The 22,505-nt window shown below is 40.6% G+C and overlaps 1 protein-coding gene across 1 annotated transcript; it reads left to right on the forward strand.

Annotated features, from left to right (window-relative positions):
• Positions 1–11,504: 11,504 nt before the first annotated feature.
• LOC139747951 (peroxiredoxin 2-like) lies at positions 11,505–22,483 on the forward strand. Its single transcript, XM_071660446.1, is given in 6 exon segments — positions 11,505–11,642; positions 18,060–18,328; positions 18,446–18,608; positions 19,251–19,310; positions 19,312–19,342; positions 22,193–22,483. Coding segments are annotated over 5 exon segments (597 nt in total). The 5' UTR covers positions 11,505–11,642; positions 18,060–18,071; the 3' UTR covers positions 22,279–22,483.
• The last annotated feature ends 22 nt before the right edge of the window (positions 22,484–22,505 follow it).

Below are 22,505 nucleotides of genomic sequence, written 5' to 3' on the forward strand. Positions count from 1 at the left end.
CTTAGGTTAAGTTAGATTAGGTCAATTCAGGTTAGATTAGGTCAAGTCAGGTTAGGTGAGCTTAGGAGAGGTTAGCTGAAGTTAGTTTAGGTTAGGTTAGGCTATATTAAGTCACTTTAGGTTAGATTAGCTCAAGTCAGGTTAGGTGAGCTTAGGGGAGGTCAGCTGAAGTCAGGGTATGTTAGGTTAGGCTAGGTCAGATTAGGTTATAGAAGGTCGAGTTAGGTTGGGTTAGGTCGAGTTAGGTTAGGTTAGGCTAGATTAGATCAATTTGGTTAGGTTATGTGATCTAAGGATAGGTTATATGAAGTTAGGTTAGATTAGGTTAGAATAGGTTAGAAAAGGTCGAGTTAGATCAGATTTGGTCGAGTTAGGTCAGATTAGGTCGAGTTAGGTCAGTTTAGGTTAGATTAGGTCAATTTAGGTTAGATTAGGTCAAGTCAGTTTTCGGTGAGCTTAAGAGAGGCTAGCAGAAAGCAGGGTAGGTTAGGTTAGGTTAGGTCAGATTTGGTCATAGAAAGTCGAGTTAGGTTGGGTTAGGTCGAGTTAGATTAGATTAGGTTAGATTAGGTCAATTTAGGTTAACTTAGAATAGTTTAGGCCAAGTTAGGGAAGGTTAGGTCAGAATAGGTTAGATAAGGTCGAGTTAGGTTGGGTTAGGTCGTGTTAGGTTAAGTTAAGTTAGATTAGGTCAATTTAGGTTAGCTTAGGATAGTTTAGGCCAAGTTAGGGTAGGTTAGATCACATTTGGTTAGATACGGTCGAGTTTGGTCAGGCTAGGTCGAGTTAGCTTAGGTTAAGTTAGATTAGGTCAATTTAGGTTAGATTAGGTCAAGTCAGGTTAGGTGAGCTTAGGAGAGGTTAGCTGAAGTTAGTTTAGGTTAGGTTAGGCTATATTAAGTCACTTTAGGTTAGATTAGCTCAAGTCAGGTTAGATGAGCTTAGGAGAGGTCAGCTGAAGTCAGGGTAGGTTAGGTTAGGCTAGGTCAGATTAGGTTATAGAAGGTCGAGTTAGGTTGGGTTAGGTCGAGTTAGGTTAGGTTAGGTTAGATTAGATCAATTTGGTTAGGTTATGTGATCTAAGGATAGGTTATATCAAGTTAGGTTAGATTAGGTTAGAATAGGTTAGAAAAGGTCGATTTAGGTCAGATTTGGTCGAGTTAGGTCAGATTAGGTCAAGTTAGGTCAGGTTAGGTTAGATTAGGTCAATTTAGGCTAGATTAGGACAAGTCAGTTTTTGGTGAGCTGAAGAGAGGCTAGCAGAAAGCAGGGTAGGTTAGGTTAGGTTAGGTCAGATTTGGTCATAGAAAGTCGAGTTAGGTTGGGTTAGGTCGAGTTCGATTAGATTAGGTTAGATTAGGTCAATTTAGGTTAACTTAGGATAGTTTAGGCCAAGTTAGGGAAGGTTAGGTCAGAATAGGTTAGATAAGGTCGAGTTAGGTTGGGTTAGGTCGTGTTAGGTTAAGTTAAGTTAAATTAGGTCAATTTAGGTTAGCTTAGGATAGTTTAGGCCAAGTTAGGGTAGGTTAGATCACATTTGGTTAGATAAGGTCGAGTTTGGTCAGGCTAGGTCGAGTTAGCTTAGGTTAAGTTAGATTAAGTCAATTTAGGTTAGATTAGGTCAAGTCAGGTTAGGTGAGCTTAGGAGAGGTTAGCTGAAGTTAGTTTAGGTTAGGTTAGGCTATATTAAGTCACTTTAGGTTAGATTAGCTCAAGTCAGGTTAGGTGAGCTTAGGGAGAGGTCAGCTGAAGTCAGGGTATGTTAGGTTAGGCTAGGTCAGATTAGGTTATAGAAGGTCGAGTTAGGTTGGGTTAGGTCGAGTTAGGTTAGGTTAGGCTAGATTAGATCAATTTGGTTAGGTTAGGTGATCTAAGGATAGGTTATATCAAGTTAGGTTAGATTAGGTTAGAATAGGTTAGAAAAGGTCGAGTTAGGTCAGATTTGGTCGAGTTAGGTCAGATTAGGTCGAGTTAGGTCAGGTTAGATTAGATTAGGTCAATTTAGGTTAGATTAGGTCAAGTCAGTTTTTGGTGAGCTGAAGAGAGGCTAGCAGAAAGCAGGGTAGGTTAGGTTAGGTTAGGTCAGATTTGGTCATAGAAAGTCGAGTTAGGTTGGGTTAGGTCGAGTTAGATTAGATTAGGTTAGATTAGGTCAATTTAGGTTAACTTAGATAGTTTAGGCCAAGTTAGGGAAGGTTAGGTCAGAATGGGTTAGATAAGGTCGAGTTAGGTTGGGTTAGGTCGTGTTAGGTTAAGTCTAAGTTAGAAAAGGTCAATTTAGGTTAGCTTAGAATAGTTTAGGCCAAGTTAGGGTAGGTTAGATCACATTTGGTTAGATCAGGTCGAGTTTGGTCAGGCTAGGTCGAGTTAGCTTAGGTTAAGTTAGATTAGGTCAATTCAGGTTAGATTAGGTCAAGTCAGGTTAGGTGAGCTTAGGAGAGGTTAGCTGAAGTTAGTTTAGGTTAGGTTAGGCTATATTAAGTCACTTTAGGTTAGATTAGCTCAAGTCAGGTTAGGTGAGCTTAGGAGAGGTCAGCTGAAGTCAGGGTAAATTAGGTTAGGCTAGGTCAGATTAGGTTATAGAAGGTCGAGTTAGGTTGAGTTAGGTCGAGTAAGGTTAGGTTAGGTTAGATTAGATCAATTTGGTTAGGTTATGTGATCTAAGGATAGGTTATATGAAGTTAGGTTAGATTAGGTTAGAATAGGTTAGAAAAGGTCGAGTTAGGTCAGATTAGATCGAGTTAGGTCAGATTAGGTCGAGTTAGGTCAGGTTAGGTTAGATTAGGTCAATTTAGGTTAGATTAGGACAAGTCAGTTTTTGGTGAGCTTAAGAGAGGCTTGCTGAAAGCAGGGTAGGTTAGGTTAAGGTTAGGTCAGATTTGGTTGTAGAAAGTCGAGTTAGGTTGGGTTAGGTCGAGTTAGGTTAGGTTAGGTTAGATTAGGTCCATTTAGATTAGGTTAGGTGATCTTAGGATAGGTTAGGTCAAGTTAGGTTAGATTTGGTCAGATTAGGTTATATAAGGTCGAATGAGGTTGGGATAGGTCGAGTAGGTTGGCTTAGGTTAGATTAAGTCAATTTAAGTTAGGGCAAGTTAGGTTAGGTGTCTTGCAGTACCTGTGTTACTTTATTTACAATTATGTTATGAAATCCTCCAATATTCAGTACGGTTGCATATAGCACTGACATATCCTTTCTTTCTCATAAAGACGATATTGATATTGATGAAAAGGGAGACTTCGTCCTTTTGAAAGCTATGATGCTTGTAAGACATTCATTTGGCACAGCCTAGTTTAATGTCAGCTAGGCTATAAACTATTAACTTTTCTACAGTTTACCCCATTGTTTTAGACTCTTAGACACACGTCAAGATCGCCATTTTTTCTATATTACTTTATCGCATCTGAATAAACATTAATTAGAAACGTATTACTTTGTTGCATCTGTATAAACATTAATTAGAAGCTTATTACTTCGTTGCATCTTTTAGCTAGAGACGTTACATTCGTAAATATATTGATGAAAATAGCATGGTATATAGGTCTACAAATATTAGATATTAAAATAGATACTTATGTTATCATCACAGGCAAGTTTGTCTTCTCAGAAAGACACTGCTAATCGTCTTCCTAGCTTTTAAATCAACCTCTGATGAGTGTTCGAAATATTGTATAGGTACCCTTAAATTAAACTCATTTTCTTTAAAGCTTTGCGTACGTTTTCTATGATAATGGCGTCTCGGTCCGAGTTCGGGCTAGTCCTTGGCCTTGACAGAGGGATGGGTTTAGTGAGATTAAAGTCCTTTGGGAGGATTTAGCTGGGATGATAAAGAACAAGAGGACTATGAGGATGTTAGACCTTGAAACTCACCTCAGTTTGCATCCAGCACAAGACATCAATTGAACGACAAGACGTAAAGCTTCGAAGTGGATAGAGAGGGTGGATGGTATGGGTGTCACAAGGGCATGGCGATCTTAGGGGATGAGACGCTGCCAAGGGAGGCCAGTTGATAGTGGTTGAGATCATTCTTATCTGCCGACACTGATAAGGGCAGACTTAGCTACTGAGCTGGTATAGGTTAGGACATATTGCAACTACTGCTACATCAACAAAAATAACTACTACTACTACTTCTACTACTACTACTACTACTACTTCTACTGCTACTACTACTACTACTACTACTACTACTACTACTACTACACTCCTTCTACTTCTACTACTATTACTACTACTACTACTACTATCAATAGTGATATTAATACACGGTTTATTGAATTAAGTGAGGCCAAAGGATGAAAACGTTAGAATCCACAAAAATTGTGACACTGGGCCTCTGAAAATGGGGGTTCGGTAGGCAAGTGTACTGATCATTAATGATATTCACAGACAAGACGTGGCTCTTCCAGCAGTGGTCTGTAGGGGTCCCTGGTGGGCTGGAGATGGTTGTGGTGTCGAACTGCGACCCTGGGGACGAGGGATCTCCCATGGCAGGAAGTGATGGTGGCGGGAGTGGTGTCGTAGCTTGATTTCCTTGGGGGGGGGGATTAGTAGGTACGTTAAGGTGGTCTGTTGGATGCCATGCCCCCCCCCTTCTCCCCCTCCAAGAGACATAACAAACCCCCTACCCCCTCCTCCTCCTCCCCCTCTCTCTCCCCCAGCTGGGAAATCAATGATGGTCTGAGTCACTGTTGAGGAAGGGGGCGAGGGTTGAGGAGGGGGAGAGGGGGAAGAAGGAGGAGGAGGAAGGAGCCGAGGGTTGAAGAGGGGGTAAAGAAGGAGGAAGGGACAGAGGGTTGAAGAGGGGGTAAAGAAGAAGGAGGAAGGGACCGAGGGTTGAAGAGGGGGAGGGGGAAGAAGAAGGAGGAAGGAGCCGAAGGTTGAAGAGGGGGGTAAGGAGGGGGAAGATGGGGGGGTTAGATGAAGACCCTCCAAGTCAACTTTGCGAGGAGTTGCAAAGTGGATGTTGAGTTCCTTTTTTGTGACCTGTTTTTTATTTGTATCTCTTAGCTGAAGGTCATTGTTCGAGGGTGGGGGGGGTGGCTATGTTAGAACTCGAGGGTGGGGTTGGGGGTGGCTATGTTAGAACTCGAGGGTGGGTGTGGTGGTGGCTATGTTAGAACTCGAGGTTAGGGTTGGTGGCTATGTTAGAACTCGAGGGTGGGAGTGTGGGGGTGTTTGGCTATGTTAGAATCCCACCTGTCTGGCGATTTGAAACTCTATCATCCACCTTCATCCTCATCCACCCTATTCCCTCAATTATCCACCTCTGTCCTTCACCCACTTACCTTCCCTCTCTCTCTCTCTCTCTCTCTCTCTCTCTCTCTCTCTCTCTCTCTCTCTCTCTACCAATTTCCACTCGACACCACACACCAATTACCTTAATTGGGGGGTCCCAAATACCTCCCTTATCAATATCAAATATCTTAAACCCAGTGGACAACATTGAACGCCAAATATTACAGGAAAATTGAGCCAAATCGAACGCGAAATATTAGAGAAAATTCGCCAAATCATACGCCTGGCATTACATGATAATTTACCAATTACAGGACAATTAATGCCTTTCCTCCAGGTTGAAGCTTATTGGTAAATAAATCCTTCTTCATATATTGAGTCACGTGTGCCTGTCTTCTGGGAATACATCGACCAAAAATTTTACTTAATAGTCGACACTTTTCTGCCATTATTATACGAGATCTTAGATTGGAATTTTTAGGACGTGTGTGTGTGTGTGTGTGTGTGTGTGTGTGTGTGTGTGTGTGTGTGTGTGTGTTGAATTCCCTTCAGTATGGTTCAGTTTCCTTCAGTGTGACGTGGTTTGGTTTTCAGTGTGAGGTGGTTTGGTTTTCAGTGTGAGGTGGTATAACTTTTTTCAGTGTGGCGTGGTTTAATCTTCACTGTGGCGTGGTTTAATCTTCAATGTGACGTGGTTTAATCTTCAGTGTGGCGTGGTTTAACTCCATGATAACGTGGTCATGTGAGCCCCCTGTTTTCTTATCAGTTCGAGGTTGTTGGATCAAGTACCATATCTTAATCACCCTTATCTGTACCATGTGTTCCCATAGATACACCGACCCACCCACCCCAGACCCACCCTCCTAACCCACCCTCACCCTCCCCACTGGAGTTACTGGGGTTTCTTCTCCCCCCTGCCCCCCATCCCCCCCAGCACACACACACACACACACACACACACCCTTCAGCCAGCCACCAACCAACCTGGGGTTTCAACAGTCGTTGTCTACCAAGGACGACCCACCAGGTACGACGTGGGGGGAGGGGTTTAGGGACGACCTAGACGTCCAAGTACGAGACCTGGGGTTCAAGGATGGGCCAGGGGAGCAAGAGAAAAGGCACAGAGAGGAAAGACCCTATAAAGGATGTGGTTTCCAATGGCCGTGAGCGAGGGAGTATTGATCCTGTCTCCTTTTGTGTGTGGAGGTTTCAGCAACACCAAGGTGATGCTCACAGCCCCACCCAACCCCATCCCATCCCATCATCTCCTCCTCCTCTCGTCCCTTATACCTGGCTGACGACCGCCGCCAGAGGGCTTGAGAGAGAGAGAGAGAGAGAGAGAGAGAGAGAGAGAGAGAGAGAGAGAGAGAGAGAGAGAGAGAGAGAGCCCAACACGGCGCAACAGATGATGAACAGCAGCAGCAGACGCCATCCCCCCTCTCTCCCTCCAACGGTCTTCTTGTAACAGGACGGAACAGATGGTCATTTTATAACTGTTAACGGAAACCTAGGCGCTAGGGAGGGAGAAAAATAACAGAGCCTGGCTCTTAGGACAACAGAAATGAACTTTAACAATTGAAAGGCGAGTCAGAAGGAAACAGAAACCGAAATTTAATGATATGGCAACCTGAGAAGCCTATAGCTACGGGGGAGAAGGTAAAGTATTGACCATTGCCATATATTTCATTAATTATATATACTTTTTGGGGGGGCTTGATGGCTGTCGGCTAATCCCAGAGGCCATTAATAAGAGCCATTAGTGAATAGATCAAACATACATCATTTCTATTACTATAAGGAAGGGCAAAGCTTCTATATAATGTCAATAGAAAGTTGTTATGGCAATACAATAAATGACAGTATGGGTTGATACAGGAATATTTATCATTTACTCATGACTAATATTTTTCCTTTGGTCAAATTACGCAGCTCTTGTTTATATAGTATTTTTAGAATAATCTACTTTTATATACAAAATTACTTAAACAACCCCATGTTGTATGACAATACAATGAAAATGAAATTAATTTCATTTATCAATTTTCTTTGTTTTGCTTCATGACGTCACAAACATATATATGTAAATATGATACTAAGAAACGACACTTTCATCTCCAAAATGGTTGATGTATTGCATAGATGAGCAAGATATTAATAATTCTTCCAAATGAGCTTTATCTAAATGTTTTATTCGATAGATAAGCTGTCTTTTTTTGTAGATGAACGGTGTCTCTACGACTTTGTGAAACTACAGATGGAGTAACGGGTTCTAATGGCGTGTGAGAGGTATAATAAGAAGCACAATGTGAAATTTCTCTTGCGGAAAATAACACAAAATTCAGACTGGGTAGGTAGCTAGGGTGGACAGATGCCAGCTAGGGAATTAAGGAGCCTACGTAAAATCTACAATTTGTCGCTTATTCTAAGACAAATGGAGGCAACCATTGTGTATTACATATCAAAATAATGTTACGATACGATTGTTAATGGGTTATTTAATCTGGGGGATAAGAGAGGCCGAACAGAAGCATAAATATGGCGAAATGCCTTTATCTAACGGTCGCTTTGATCCAGATCGGTGAGTCCCGTGTGCTTTGGGGAGGAGGAGGAGGGGAACGGACGAGGATTTATATAATCAAGAAATTGTGCTTGCTAGGCTAAGGTATTATATAATCAACCAATCACTGAATTCCTTCGATTATATAATGGGTCTGTGACTTGCTATTGCGATACTTTCTGAGAAACCTTTGAAGTCATTTGCATACCTTAGTCACCTCCCTCCCTCCCTCCTCCATCTATGTAGATAGGTCATCATGTGAACGAATGATAGGGTTAATTAGCAAATGATGGATCCAGAATAGATATAAATATACTTTTATCATCCTGGATGATATTAATAATCAGTGTGTACGCGTTTGTCCGACATATATATTCTCCATGAAGTCGCCAATCAATGAACTTCCAAACGTCATTGTTTTTTTATTATTATATATGCATTGTCTGTGGCCTGGGAAGTCCCTTATTGATCATGAAGTGTAAGGAATAAAGGTCAAGGACATTGAAATGTACAACACGTGGGTCCCCACGCTGCCAGGACACCGCTGCCGGCCGTGCGATCAAGCGTCACCTCCCTAAGGCTAGGTTATGGATAATGGAGTCGTAGGGAAAATATATATTTTACCATCAAAAACCTTATTATCTGAGTCGAACTACTGCCCCTTTCGGCCCATAGATACATGACAACTTCCTTTATTCCCTATTAGAATTCTTTATGCACTTTAGGGGATGCTAGGGAATAACAATGAAGGGCAAAATAAACATTGTTCTCATGTTCTTGTGAAGAACGTTCTCAGGTAAGAGAGATCATGATGGTAGTTATCTAAGCTTAAAGCGTTCAGTCTGTATTCAAGCTGAAAGACAAATATACCAAGATTATCCGCTATTATTGGCATTAACCATAAATAACACATATCTGTGGCGACTGTTCATAACATTGAACAAAAGTTATCGCGTCATGGAAGTGACACAGACTTCATTTATCACGATAATGAACATTTATTATAAATATTACTTATGTTTTGACGTCAATTGGGAGTGTGAGTGAGGGAGGGAGGGAGGAGGAGGAGAAGCCCAAGCTATAACGTCTATATCTCCTTAGTTTTATCATAGAATTTAGATCATAATTGATGTTTTGTGGTACAGAATTTCTATATAAACCCACAGGGGGATGTGCTGTTCCTCGCCTTTCCCATGGAGTGGGATGGGTTAACGGTGGGAGAGAGGAGGAGGGAGGGGTAGAAGAGAAGGAGCTAGACCGTTAAACTGGTCATGTGAAAGACCACCACACTACCACACTACCACACTACTACCTCTCCCTACCACCAAACTACCACACTACCACACTACTACCTCTCCCCACCACCACACTACCACACTACTCCCCTCCCCACCACACTACTTCTCTCCCCACCACCACACCATCACACTACTCCTCTCCCCACCACACCACCACACTACCACACTAATACCTCACCACACCACCACACCACCACACTACCTCCTCTCCCCACCACACCACACCACCACACTACCACACTACTCCTCTCCTCAAAACCACACCACAGCACACTACTCCTCTCCCCACTACCACACCACCACCACACCTCTCCACCTCCCCACCACCACACCACCACCACACCTCTCCACCTCCCCCTCTCATACCACTCGCCACACGCACATTGCCATGACTCAGGAGAAACGACCCCCTCCCTCCCTCCTCAGAAATAGATTTGAACTAGATCAATCGCGAGTCCTGGCGAATGGACGCACTTTCTAGAAGACTTACGCATTAAAAGGGTCACCCTAGACGACTTTGCGTATATATAAGAACTGTAAATGACGAGAGGTTAAAGGGGATAGAAGTTAACAAGCCAAACCAACCACATATTAGCCATTCCTTCTTGGGAAGTTCAGGTAGTCCAATTCTCTGTCATTTCGAGTAAATAAACTTCTGTTGAGGAAAAAACACGAGTAACTGTAAACAGCTAAAGTATATGGAATAAAAAGCGTCTATTGACAATTATTAGGGTTTTATTTTTCCTTGTTTTACAGAGACCTTAGAACACATCCTTTGGCCCCCCAGTCTTGCGTTCCATGGAAGAAAATAGAGTATTCATATTTTAGTTCATCCAGACACATAGACGCCATGACAAGAACATTAGTTTAAGGTAGGTGGGTGAATGTCTGTTTAAGGTAGGTGGAGAATGTCTGAACCAGAGGAAAAAAAAAATAATTTAAGCGCCACTGGGTCAGTTTAGGTTAGGCTTAGGGGCTCCCATGGTCATTAATATTGCCGACAAAAACATCTTAACCACCAATCAAAATGGAAGAAAAATTTTAGGCCTTGTGTAGACGTTTCCAGTGCATTCATATCCTCAACACTTGAGTTTTTACAAGGGATTTTAAAAGCCTATTTAGTGGTATGAACCCCTAAGTGGAACCCCACTCAAGAGTGTTGCTTTATAAAATACATTCACACCATTCTTAAATGTTCCAAACTCTTCTCTCTTCTTCTACTGCACAATTAAGGTTCTAGAAAGTAAGAGAAAAGAAGTTTCAAAATAGCACAAGTTCATTCTCATTACACTGGTGAATTTCGACTCGAAACTAACTGTTCAGGAAGACATAATTATGCACTATTCTCGCCTCGTCATATCCTGCCGCTAGATCCCCCTTCCCATAGTTGCAGGTCGGTGTTGCAACAGCATTAATACCTATCATCAAAGGTGGGGAGAAAAAAAAACACTAGAAAAAGAAAAGCTCCATTCCCCACCACTAGCAAAACTGCTAACATCCAGTGGATACCATATTAATATTCTTGTCGTCTCTGTTCTATTTATATTCTTTTATCGTCTCATCCTCTTGGTTACCAGGTATTAGATTTACCCTTTTATCTTGATTATCAATTCCTCGTGCTTTATCACTCGTATCTTATTCTTATTCTCATAGAATATTCAACCCCATTGATAAGACAACCCCACTGATAACACTTGATCAACCCCATTGATAAGGCAACCCCACTGATAACACTTGATCAACCCCATTGATAAGGCAACCCCACTGATAAGACCACTTGATCCCCCTGTTGCTTCAGCTGATAAGGGACAGCATTTGGATATGATAGACTCAACATCTCCATTTTGACATAGAATCTAATTTCTAGTGTCCCTTCTGTCATTTAATTACTGTAATTGTAATTGTAATTGTAATTTTGTTTGGCCTATCAACACTGTTGTCCCTCAGAATTCTATCATGTCCCTATTAATCATTTCAGTGCCAATTATCATCCGATTTTGATCAAATCAGGTCACAGGGACATGGAAAGACCCTGTTAAAGAATTAGCCATCAAAATACATTTTGGATTTATTAAAAATCAAGTCGTGTTTCTATGGAGATAGATGGAGGTTGAAACCGTTTAGAATGGGTTTCTTTAGCAGTGTATATCTTCCAGGGAGAAAAAAAAAATGTACATTGTGTGAAGGTTGAGTCAATTTTGCATTAGAATTTAAAGCAATCTAGTGTTATATATAGGAAAAAAAAGATGTCTATTGGGTGATGATGCTATTTGGCATAGATTGTATATTAAGAACGCCGTTCCTGGAGTACAGAGACGAGTGATTCATCAATTATTAAATCTATAAAGAGGAATGAGAAATTGATTGATGATTTTTAGTTGATGATTTAGCGTCTATTTTGTTTTTTAGGACAATAAATGACGTAGCTGGAGAATCTGGCATCTCAAGAGCGCTGTTGACAAGGGGCTGGACCACAGTCGATCGAGCAGTTGGGCGGCAGCCGTCGCAGTGGTAGGACTTCTTTACACTCCGTCTCCCTTTGACATATCCGGTAAGGAAAACATTCTATTTACGACTCCTACCCTTCCCTGACATTCATGATGGCTTGCTTCTCGAGGTTTTCAGGGGTGTGAGTGTCATGGAGTGTGCGTAGATAGCGTATTTGAGAGGTTTCCCCCTCCCCCCCCCAAGCCTTGCCGGTATACCCATGGTCTTTTATCCTCGTATATACGACCCTCTCCCACTTGTGTGGTGTCTGCCATTAATATCTCGTGCTAAGTATATATACCCCATACCATCATGGGACTCGAGGAAGGCGTAATATAATGCCAGGAAGACGTGAGAGAAGGCCCCCGTAAATGGCCCTACCGGCATAATAGCGTGGTATATAATTCAGCAAGTCACCATGATTTTAATGGCTTTAAAAAAAGGATCACATCCCTCCCTCCTATCCCTCCCCGGTGGCATGGGGTTCAGTCTTAAGGAGGAGGAGGAGGATACGTTACCCCCAGAGAGAGAGAGAGAGAGAGAGAGAGAGAGGCAGACATTGGGGGGGTGGAAGGGGGGCCCCCCTGAGGCCATTTAATGGCTTGCGTAACTGGCAAGTGTGGCTCCCCGGCCCGGTTACTGAACCACCTTTCCACCACCGGGAGGAAACTGGTTCTCCTCCCCCATGAGGAAAATGGGATGGCTTTTTTTTGAAGTGTAGGAAAGAGAGAGAAAAAAAAGGGAAGTGGGGGGTTTTAAGGGGGGTTGGGGGGGGGAGTTTAAAGGCCCGGAAGGCGTGGGTTTAAATGGCGTGCATAGCGTGACCGGAAACAAGCCCCCCCCCCCCCGTGGGGATATTATGGGAATTTCCTCCTTTGTTTCATATTTAGATCGTTATTACGTATATCTGCTTCCTCTAGACATTTATTTCCCTTTATGTTGGCCTTGTTCTTAAAGCAGTCTTGTGTATTTAGGGATTTAGGGTGATTTAAGTAATGGCCTAATTGGTTTAAAAGGGTGTGATTTGTGAGGTTAATTGCCCAATGTAATTAAGGTGCCCAGATATCATGATCATTTACTTATATTTTTATTATTGTAAGTGTAACACTTTATTTCCATTGTTGCTTTATGATAGCTAAAGTTTAATTTTCATTATATACATGTTAATTGTGCTAATTTTTCCATATTTTTTTAGAGTAATTTTGAAAAAGTTTCTTCAGGAATATGAATGTTAAGGAAAGACTTCATCATTCAACATTACTGCACATTGGAGACTTGTATGTATTTATTAATGCTCAAAATAAAAAAAAATTATAAGGTGTACACAGAAGTCAGAATATTTACTGTGTGTAATATTTTCTTGCACTATATTGTGTAATATTTTCTTGTATTGTTTGATATGTCTTTAGTTGTCTTATTAAAATGGATTTTGTTAATGAAAATGACATGCTATTGTGTTCAGGCAAACATTCCCCTCTTCACTCCTTGTTAGCATTGTAATTATCCAACATTGCGTGCCAGTACCTTGCATGCTGCCACAATCGAATGATATTCCTGTGTTTTATCAGATTTGTTCCCATGTACACTGGTTTGGTGGAACGCATGAATACGCCTTTTCTAGGAAACTTTTTAGCAAAGTTAGGGACCAAGCCAGAGGTGACGGGAAAGTGTGGGATTTTAGGGTGTCTTTACTGTTGCAAGGGCCAGTCAGAGTGTATGAGCTTGTTAATAGGATTTTTTTTTTCATGATTACAGAGAGAAGGTATGTCCAATTCCATGAGGGTAGACATTAGTGCTATACTACCAGAGTATCATTACATGGGTATTTTTCAGCTCGTAGACAGCTCCACACTCCATTATTTGTCTGAGACTCGTGCTTTGTGGGAGAATTTGCCATTATGTAAAGCAATTTGTAAAGGAGAAAATATGAAACTCCAAAGATTATTCATGCAGGTAATGTTTGCACATGACACTGCAACTTTTCCACGTGGTCTTAGGTGGTGGGATGCAGGTGAGGATATATCTTAACATAGAAAACTAGAGTAAATTATAGCTGTTACAGGAGTTCAGCAAGGTTTTAATGTGTTTTTTATTGCTGTAAGTGTTTTGCATAATTGGACCTGAACTGACCTGTGCACAGACTTGTTAAAATATTGCCCAAGTCCCTTTAACAAAGATTGTATCTTGGTTTTGTTATAGTTCAGATATTCATGTTCACAGTCCCTTACCATGGGGGGAGAGGAGACAACTGTAGGTAGATGCATCACAAGAATACAAAGGGTTACAAAAGCAGCATCTTAGGCACTTGTTAGAATTGTAGATTCAGCATCTTTACAAGGCTTTTGTAAGCTATACCCAACATGCAGCACTTATATGCTGACTTTATCCATGTCTTTCTTTGACACGATTTGTTCATACGAGTCTAACAAGTCTTTGAAGTGCTAGATGAATGATACACATAAGCTTCCCTGACTGGGTAAATGGTTGGCTGACAGTTTTGCTCATCCCCATTTGTAGGTTGTTTTATTATGTTTTTTAAGGTATAGATATTTGGGAAAGAACTATTAGTAAGACTATAAAGTTGGGGATGACACTGATGATTATTTATGCTTGATTTGGGTGGAGATAAGAATACTTTTGCAATGGTGAGAATGAAGAAACATAGAAAATGTTTCATATTGAATAAATTACGTGAAGATGGAACAAAAGCTAAAATTTCTGGCACTGGCAACATGACTTTGGAATGTGCATTTTTATGTCGTGTGAGGGAAAACATACAAAGAATGTACACATTTGATATTGTTCCTATGTATTCCCACCACCATTTTCCTTTGAATCTTGTAGATTTTCTTGACAGGATAGGGTCTACTGTAATTTGCCAGTGTATAGAATGAAGTGTAGTGTTTAAGGACTTCGAAAAAAATTCTTTGATATGTAGAAAGAAAGAAGTTGCAGACAGGGAAGATATCACAGTTTTTACCTCAAGTTGGTTTTATTACATTTTTGTTGTGGCTTCTGTACTGGAGTTTCCCTTGTTTGAAGGCCTAGTGGCTCTGATGCATTGTATATTTATTTGTGAAGGCTGGCCAGTCTGGTACATACTGGACGAAACTTAGCTGATTACATCCTTAAGCCTGAAAGTTTTTGTTCCTTAGCCATTGTGGGAATTCACCGTTGGCAAAACACTGCCAGCTTCCATCACTTTAAGCGATTTGGCAAGGAAACCCAGATGTTTGAGGCTTTAAATGGTTCATCTCTCTGCCAATAGGTATAAAAACTGAACCATGCAATGGAAAACTGCAAGAATAAACTGGGTATTTATTTAGTGTACCTGACGTGCCAGGTTTTATTCTTCTAGGCCTGTAGGGCATGGCTTCAGACAGAATGATTTACTACAGAAATGACATGTCAGTTTTGTTTGAGCTATAGAGGCAAGTAAACCTCTATAGTGTTATCAGATTTGTCATAAGGTCTCTGATAAGCTTCCATGGCTTGGTGTAGTTTAGGATCTGTTTTATCAGTTAAGTCACAGAAGTCCATAATGTTTCCCTGTGTCTTTTGCCATTTGTTTTGCTGTGGGAAGAAGGGCAGGGAAAAAAGGTAGTGGAAAACAGAATCAAGCTATTAGAAATGATTTGGAGTCCTTGTAAAAGAACTGTAATAAAGATAAACCAAAATCAGAAGAAATGGATGTAATTTAGAATACTGAAGCAGAGGAAAGTGTAAAGAAAAAAGGAAATTGCAGAATGGGTAAGTCGATTCCAGTAGTGACTAGCGACTGCATCACCCTGAAATTAATCCTTTAAGTATTAAGATGAAAGGGATCTCGCTCTGTTGCATTCAGTATTTCTGAAGATGCATTTAGCAACTACACATAAAGAAGCAAGTGGGGCTGGGGAAGTTACAGAACAGGATGTGAGTGATGAAATTTCAAAGGTAGTTAGAATTGAAAAACAGTATAAAGTTTGATATATAGGTCTCCCTTCAGAGCATTGTTAGATATGTTGACTGAACTTCGATGCTGAAGGTGTATACTTAAGCTCGTGTTATTTATATATTGTACTTAACCTGCCGTTCCCCATCAGTGAAGTAGCACAAGGAAACAGATGAAGAATGGCCCAACCAATCATATACACATATATACATACATATACATATCAACGTATACATACATATACATATACAGACACATACATATACACATTGGAAAGGATCACAATTTTGCACGTGTTTTATTTTCCCCATGGACTTGTAGGAACATATACACATGTATATATTCATACTTGCTGCCCTCATCCATTCCCATTGCTAGCCCACCACACAGGAAATATGCCCTCCCTCCCCCAACACACACACACAATTTGCTCACACTCAGTCTCTAGCTGTCATGTGTAATGCACTGAAATTCCAGCTCCCTTTCCACATCCAGACCTCACAGACCTTTCCATGGTTTACCCCAGATGCTTCTCATACCCTGGTTCAGTCCATTGACAGCACATTGATGTCAGTATACCACATTCTTCCAATTCACTTTATTCCTTACAGTGCCCTTTACCCTCCTGTATGTTCAGGCCCCAGTCATTCAAAATCTTTTTGGCTCCAACCTTCCACCTTCAGTTTGGTCTCCCACTTCTTGTTTGCTCCTACCTCAGACATGTGTATCCTCTTTGTCAAGCTTTCCTCACTTTTCTCCATGTGACCAAACCATTTCAACACACCCTCTTCTGCTCTCTTAACCACACTTTTTATTACCGTACCTATCTTGCCCTTTCATAAACTCTCTTATCAAACCACCTCACACCACATATTGTCCTCAAACATTTAATTTCCAACACATCCACCCTCCTCCGTACAACCCTATCTATAGCCCATGCCTTGCAACCATATAACATTGTTGGAGCCACTATTCCTTTGAACATACCCATTTTTGCTCTCCAAGATAACATTCTCACCTTCCACATGTTCTTTAATGCTCCCAGAACCTTTGCCCCTTCCCCCACTGTGTGACCCGCTTCCATGGTTCCATCCACTGCCAAATCCACTACCAGATATCTAAAACACTTCACTTCCTCTAGTTTTTCTCCATTCAAAATTGCCTCCCAATTAACTTGTCTCCAAACCCTACTGAACCTAATGACCTTGTTCTTGTTCACATTTGCTCTCGACTTTCTCCTTTCACACACTTTACCAAACTGTCACCAACCTCTGCAGTTTCTCACTCTAATCAGCCACCAGTGCTGGATCACCAGTGAACATGTGACTGCTTCCCAGGCCCTCTCTATTTGCTATATAGACTGCTGGAAATTGAGGCAGTATTAGGTAGTTAGATAATTTAATTTAGGCAAATTCATTTGAGTTGATTGTAGTTAGAATATATGAACAGAGCCCTGTGATACCTTGGATTTCTAGACCATTGATTGTAGAAAGTTACCAGAAACATTGCTGTTCTCAAGATAAGGTCAGTGGAAGACGGCAGTTGAGCATATCGCGTCTTCATATGAAGATTCCATAGCTAATATGTTACTTCATGTATGAGGATATGTAATGCTTACTACATACTTTCCAGAGGAATAAGTTTTTCTATAGTCCTTGCCAAGCCATGGGTATTTTAGTTGTGCATGCAAATATAAACATGTTTGGGTAAAATTTCATAAAGATTTGAGATGGGCACTTTGGAAGATAACTATTTTTGATTTGGCATGATGACCCATGAGTGATTGCCAGATCAGCCTTGGGTGACATCTACAGTTTTCATGACTCTCGGCAATATGTATACTTAAAGAAATAACGAATAAAGTGAAATTTTTGCCAGATTGCTATGACATGACTAGATATTTTAATGATTTAGTTTTGAAAATATCGATCTGCATTATGCTATAGTACCTAATTTATTCAAGGGACTCTGAGGCGAAATTTATTTTTATGCATATAACATGAAATGGACACTGAATTTGGCTCTTATTTTTTTTCCTCCAGATTCATGGGACCACAACTATCTAATTACCACACACTATCTAGATTTAAGGAATATATTTATTGTAGCTTTACTGATAGGAATTTTACATGAATAAAGTCTTAATCTGTCTTGTGTCCAGTTATGAGAACAGAAATGGAGCTTTATTTGTCCCTGGAGTCCCTTTTGTCTTTGAGGCTCCTGCAGCTTTTGAGAAGGTAGCCACTTCCACTTGTTGGGACCACAAGTCGTAGTGTTGTGATGTTGAAAATGCTGAGTGTAGGGCAGTCGTGCAAAGGGAATGCCCTTTATATTACAAAAATACTGGGATTCATATTTGTAATTTAGAAGTGTTTAGAATTTTTGAGATCAAAAGTTTAGGTTAATGGAAAATCATTTTCAGTTGGATTTTTTCATGCAAGGTGAATGTCAGTTTATATTTCAAAAATTCTAGACCTCCCTAAACTGATTTTTTTTTTTTTTTTTAAGATTTTGTAATTAGTTTTCTAAACATTACAGGTTTATCAGCAAGAACCAGTCATGAGCAACCAAGTACCTGCTATTGCCAAGCCAGCACCCGTCTTCCAGGGAACTGCTGTTGTGGATGGTCAGTTTAAGGAAATTTCTCTTGAGGACTACAAGGGCAAATATGTTGTGCTGTTCTTCTATCCACTGGACTTCACCTTTGTCTGCCCAACAGAAATCATTGCCTTCTCCGAGAGGGCAGAAGAGTTCCGCAACATCAATTGTGAATTGGTGGCTTGCTCAACAGACTCCCAGTTTTCTCACCTTGCATGGTATTTTTTTTTTTTTTTTTGTAAAGTTCCTTAATTTGTAGTATATCTTTTATAACTTGCAATACTCTTTTAAACAATTTTGGATTTAGCCCAGCTAATTGACTAATTCTGTTTTAGGGTTAACACACCTCGCAAGGATGGAGGTTTAGGAACAATGAACATTCCCCTCTTGGCTGATAAGTCTATGGAAATTTCAAAAGCTTATGGAGTTCTAAAGGAAGATGAAGGACTTGCATTCCGTGGACTCTTCATTATTGATGGGGATCAGAATCTCCGTCAAGTAAGTTTGAATAAGTATTAGGTGAAGATTGCCATACATTACCCATGACTATCTGTGCAGCTCCTAACTTAAAGTTCACTTTGCCTTTCCATATGGGTACTATCTTCTATTATCTTTGCTTTAGTACTCTTACAGTGGCCATCACCATTCTTGTTTAGATTACCAACTGATTTATAGTAATAGCAGTAGTATAAGGTATCTTCCCATCACAGCAGGCAAGGAAAAAAACTGTCCATTGGTACCCATATCATCATCATTCTCCATTGAAATTCACACAACCCTGTTAAACATAATGACCATGCTTGTATTCACTTTTTCTCTCGACTGCTACTTTTCAAACTCTTCCATACATGTTCCCTAACTTCTACATATTCGAATCTGCCACCATTGTTATATCTCGGGTTTACCTCCCTCATCACCCCATTATGTACAAATTGAATAACTCGAGTGACATCACATTCCCCAGCTGCAGACCAACCTTCCATCAACCCTATCATGTGATTTCTCCAGATCCTTTAATGTATGTTATAATATTCTTCCCCTTCATTCAGCAAATACAAGATTGTTTTTCCCCTTCATTCAGTAAACCTTAATTAGCCATTGATTTAGTAATATTGATACTCGTCCTGTTTTTCTTTCCAGGCTACAATTAATGACTTGCCTGTGGGTCGTGATGTGGATGAAACTTTGCGCTTGGTGCAAGGCTTTCCAATTTGTTGAGAAACATGGGGAAGGTAAGTTTCATGATCCATTTTCTTTTTTATACATGATTGCGGTTTCCCATGTCAGCAAGGTTGCACCAGGAAACAGACGAAGATACATGCATCCAATCGCATAAACCTATATGTACAGACGTGCACATGGATATACATGTACCTACATATATGTAAACATGTACATACATGTATAAACATTTACATATTCATACTTGCTTGCCTTCATTCATTCCTGATGCCACTCCACCCCACAAGAAACAGCACAAATGCAGATAACAATGCATTTTCTCTCCCCCATACCCAATTACCACCTCCCTGCATCACTGAGATAGTGCCATCCACACATTACATGTGAAAATTTGGTGCGATCAAAGGTCATACTGTAATGATTTCAGGGTAGTGAGTAGTAAGTGTTCAGGGATAGTGAATAGAAAGTTTCAGGTTTCATTGTAATGGTTGAATCTTTGGGATGGAGGGTCTTGGAATTTGTTGAAACTGTGCTTGGTGTTGTAGGGATGGATGATGTCCAGAGTGCTGTCAGGAAAGGGTGACTTCTATTTGCCTAGGGTGTTTGGCTTGTAATTGTGCATCGTGGTGGATGGTGTTTGACAGTTGGGAAGGTGTTCTGTTAATGCTTGTTGGGTCAGTTTACTGGGTGTTTTGTCAGGATTGGGGTTCTTAGGGATGAGGGAATCTCTGAGTAGAGATTGCAGGAGTGTGAGGCAGGGTTGAGCTGCTTATTTCTGGTTGGAAATCAGTGTTTAAGGGTTGATTTGGTTGGGAGGAGTCTACTGTTGTCTAGAATACTGGAAATAATGGTCGAGATGAAAATTACAGATCGCAGTTTAGAGGAAAAGTATCCTTGGATAGTCGCTTTTCAGGAGATCAAGGGAGGAAGGGGACAGATGGTGTTCTACAGAGGGGAGGTTAGATTTGAGATCTTAAATGTTTAAGAAATGAGAGAGCTGTTGGTCATAGGAGCTGTGGGAGCTATTGAACCCTCCTTGAGTGGTGTTCCAGTTCTTAATTACTGGAGAATTCGATTGTAGGAGTACTGCCATACTTTTCGAGCAAAAGGAAGGAAATACTCGAGTGTGAATAAATTGTTATGCAAGTTAAGTTCGAGGGATGTGATTTGAGGATGGGATGCCAGGGAGGGGAACTTGACAAACAACCCAGTGTTGACCCTCTTTAATTCCATCACTGACCTCCACTATAGTATCAACCTCCTGTAAATGCAGAAAAATAAATCTCGTACCTAGTTCAGCTTGTCTTCCCATTTCTCATGCACCTGCCTTGTAGATTTTTCCAGTCTTTTATTGACTTAAGATGACTTGAGATTAACCTTTACTCTTTTGTATCATGTATCGCCAACTTTTTTGTTTTAATCTTATCTACTGTAGCTTTTGGAAAAAATCCACAGAGCATTTGTCAGATTTCCTGTTTTGCATTGCTTCTAGGAAACCTTTTGGCTTTAATCAGTGCTTGTATTTGAGATTGCCAGCATTCTAAATGTTATGAAAAATTTTGTATGGTGTTATCCTTCATAGAGTCTGTGCATAAACTTATTTTCCAGACTGATGTTTGGAAGATCTTGTTATATCGTATTTGTATTTTCAAAACTTAAGAATAGTTGCTAACTCCTTAAGGCACATTAGTTTCCTGGTGCTTTGAGAAATGTTTTTTTCGATAAGACAAAAACCTCTTATAAGAAGAGGAAAAAATTAGATAAGTGAGCGAGATAAACCTCTATTTACCCCTGCAGGAAGAAACTTTTCATGGGAGCATATTTGCCGAGATGGTGCTGAATGCTGCACAGCTTAGTGTCGAATGTTACCACTCTGTTTATGTGATGTCTCAGTGCACATGCTTCTTTTTATCTTAAGAAGATATATGGATCGCTAGATTCATCATTGCGTTGAAGTAAATATTGCTCGATCTGTCTATCACTTGATGGTCTTCTGTGACATCTGTCATGGGCACAGGGTAACTGAAAAACTTGTGTAATATCTCTGTAAGGATGCCTTTAATATATTTTGCCACACCCTTAAGTCACCTTGCTTTCGATTGGTGGCAGGAAAGCCTAGATTGGAAATCTGCGAGTTGTGGAGAGTCATCACAATGTGGATTTGCTGTCCAGATTTGTTGGAAACAGGCTTATGGAAAGTTCCTTTTTGTCTTGTGTGTATTGTGGTTTATGAAATTCTTGACATTTTGTATAATTAAGAGTGTTTGTGAATTGACAACAGTAGATAGTAGTTCATAGGCACCCATTGACCAGGGAGATCAACTTCCAGCACTGCCTGGGTATTGGGAGGGTTAGTGACATCTGTGTTGAGCCAGCTCTTAAGTGGTCAAATTGCTCGCTCCTGACTGTAAGTATGTCTTTTCTTTCTGCCTCGACCACATTTGGACTACTGGCATTCTGTCGCTAACATTCAATCTCTCCATGTTCCACATAAAACTTGATTCACACAGCTCATTCTTCATGGCTGAATTTTCCTGCAGTGAGGACTGTGCACTAACCCTGGCTTTTGACAAAATGCTGGGGGCAATAGATGAAAGTAGTAGTTGGGAACATTAAGGCAGGAGTATTAGGTATTAGTAGTAGGTAGGAACATTTAGTAGTAGTAGGTTGGAACATTGGGGTGAATAATTCGGTAGGAGCCTCTGCAAACGCTGCACTGGAATTGCTCTTTGCTAGTGGCCTCTGAAGGATGAGGTGCCAAAGGCAAAGGGGACTCCATTGCTGTGGCCACCCCTTTTGAGGGAGATCCAGAAGGGAACAGACAGGCATAGGAGATACAGATAGATAGGTAGATAGTGCACTCGTGAAAATGTGTGATTTATATTGTATCCTCATTACAGTTTGCCCTGCTGGTTGGAGGCCAGGAGCTAAAACAATGAAGGCAGATCCCACTGGCAGCAAGGAATACTTCCAGAGTGAAAATTAAGCAGGTGCCAAGGATGTAACAATTTCTTGCCTTTTGCATTACTCAGTGATTTATTTTTAAGTATTGATCTTACCCAAGAGGCTAAAGATATTTTGGTGTTGCAGCAAAGTGAATGTATGTTTTGCCATGAAGGCAGTTATTACTTTAAGTTTAGGTATACATTGCTGATGTTGCCAGTATTAGGAATAAAAGATTATCTACAAAATATACTTTTCACTAATCCTAAA

Source organism: Panulirus ornatus, chromosome 71, assembly GCF_036320965.1.
Source record: "Panulirus ornatus isolate Po-2019 chromosome 71, ASM3632096v1, whole genome shotgun sequence".
NCBI classification, from domain to species: Eukaryota; Metazoa; Arthropoda; class Malacostraca; order Decapoda; family Palinuridae; genus Panulirus; species Panulirus ornatus.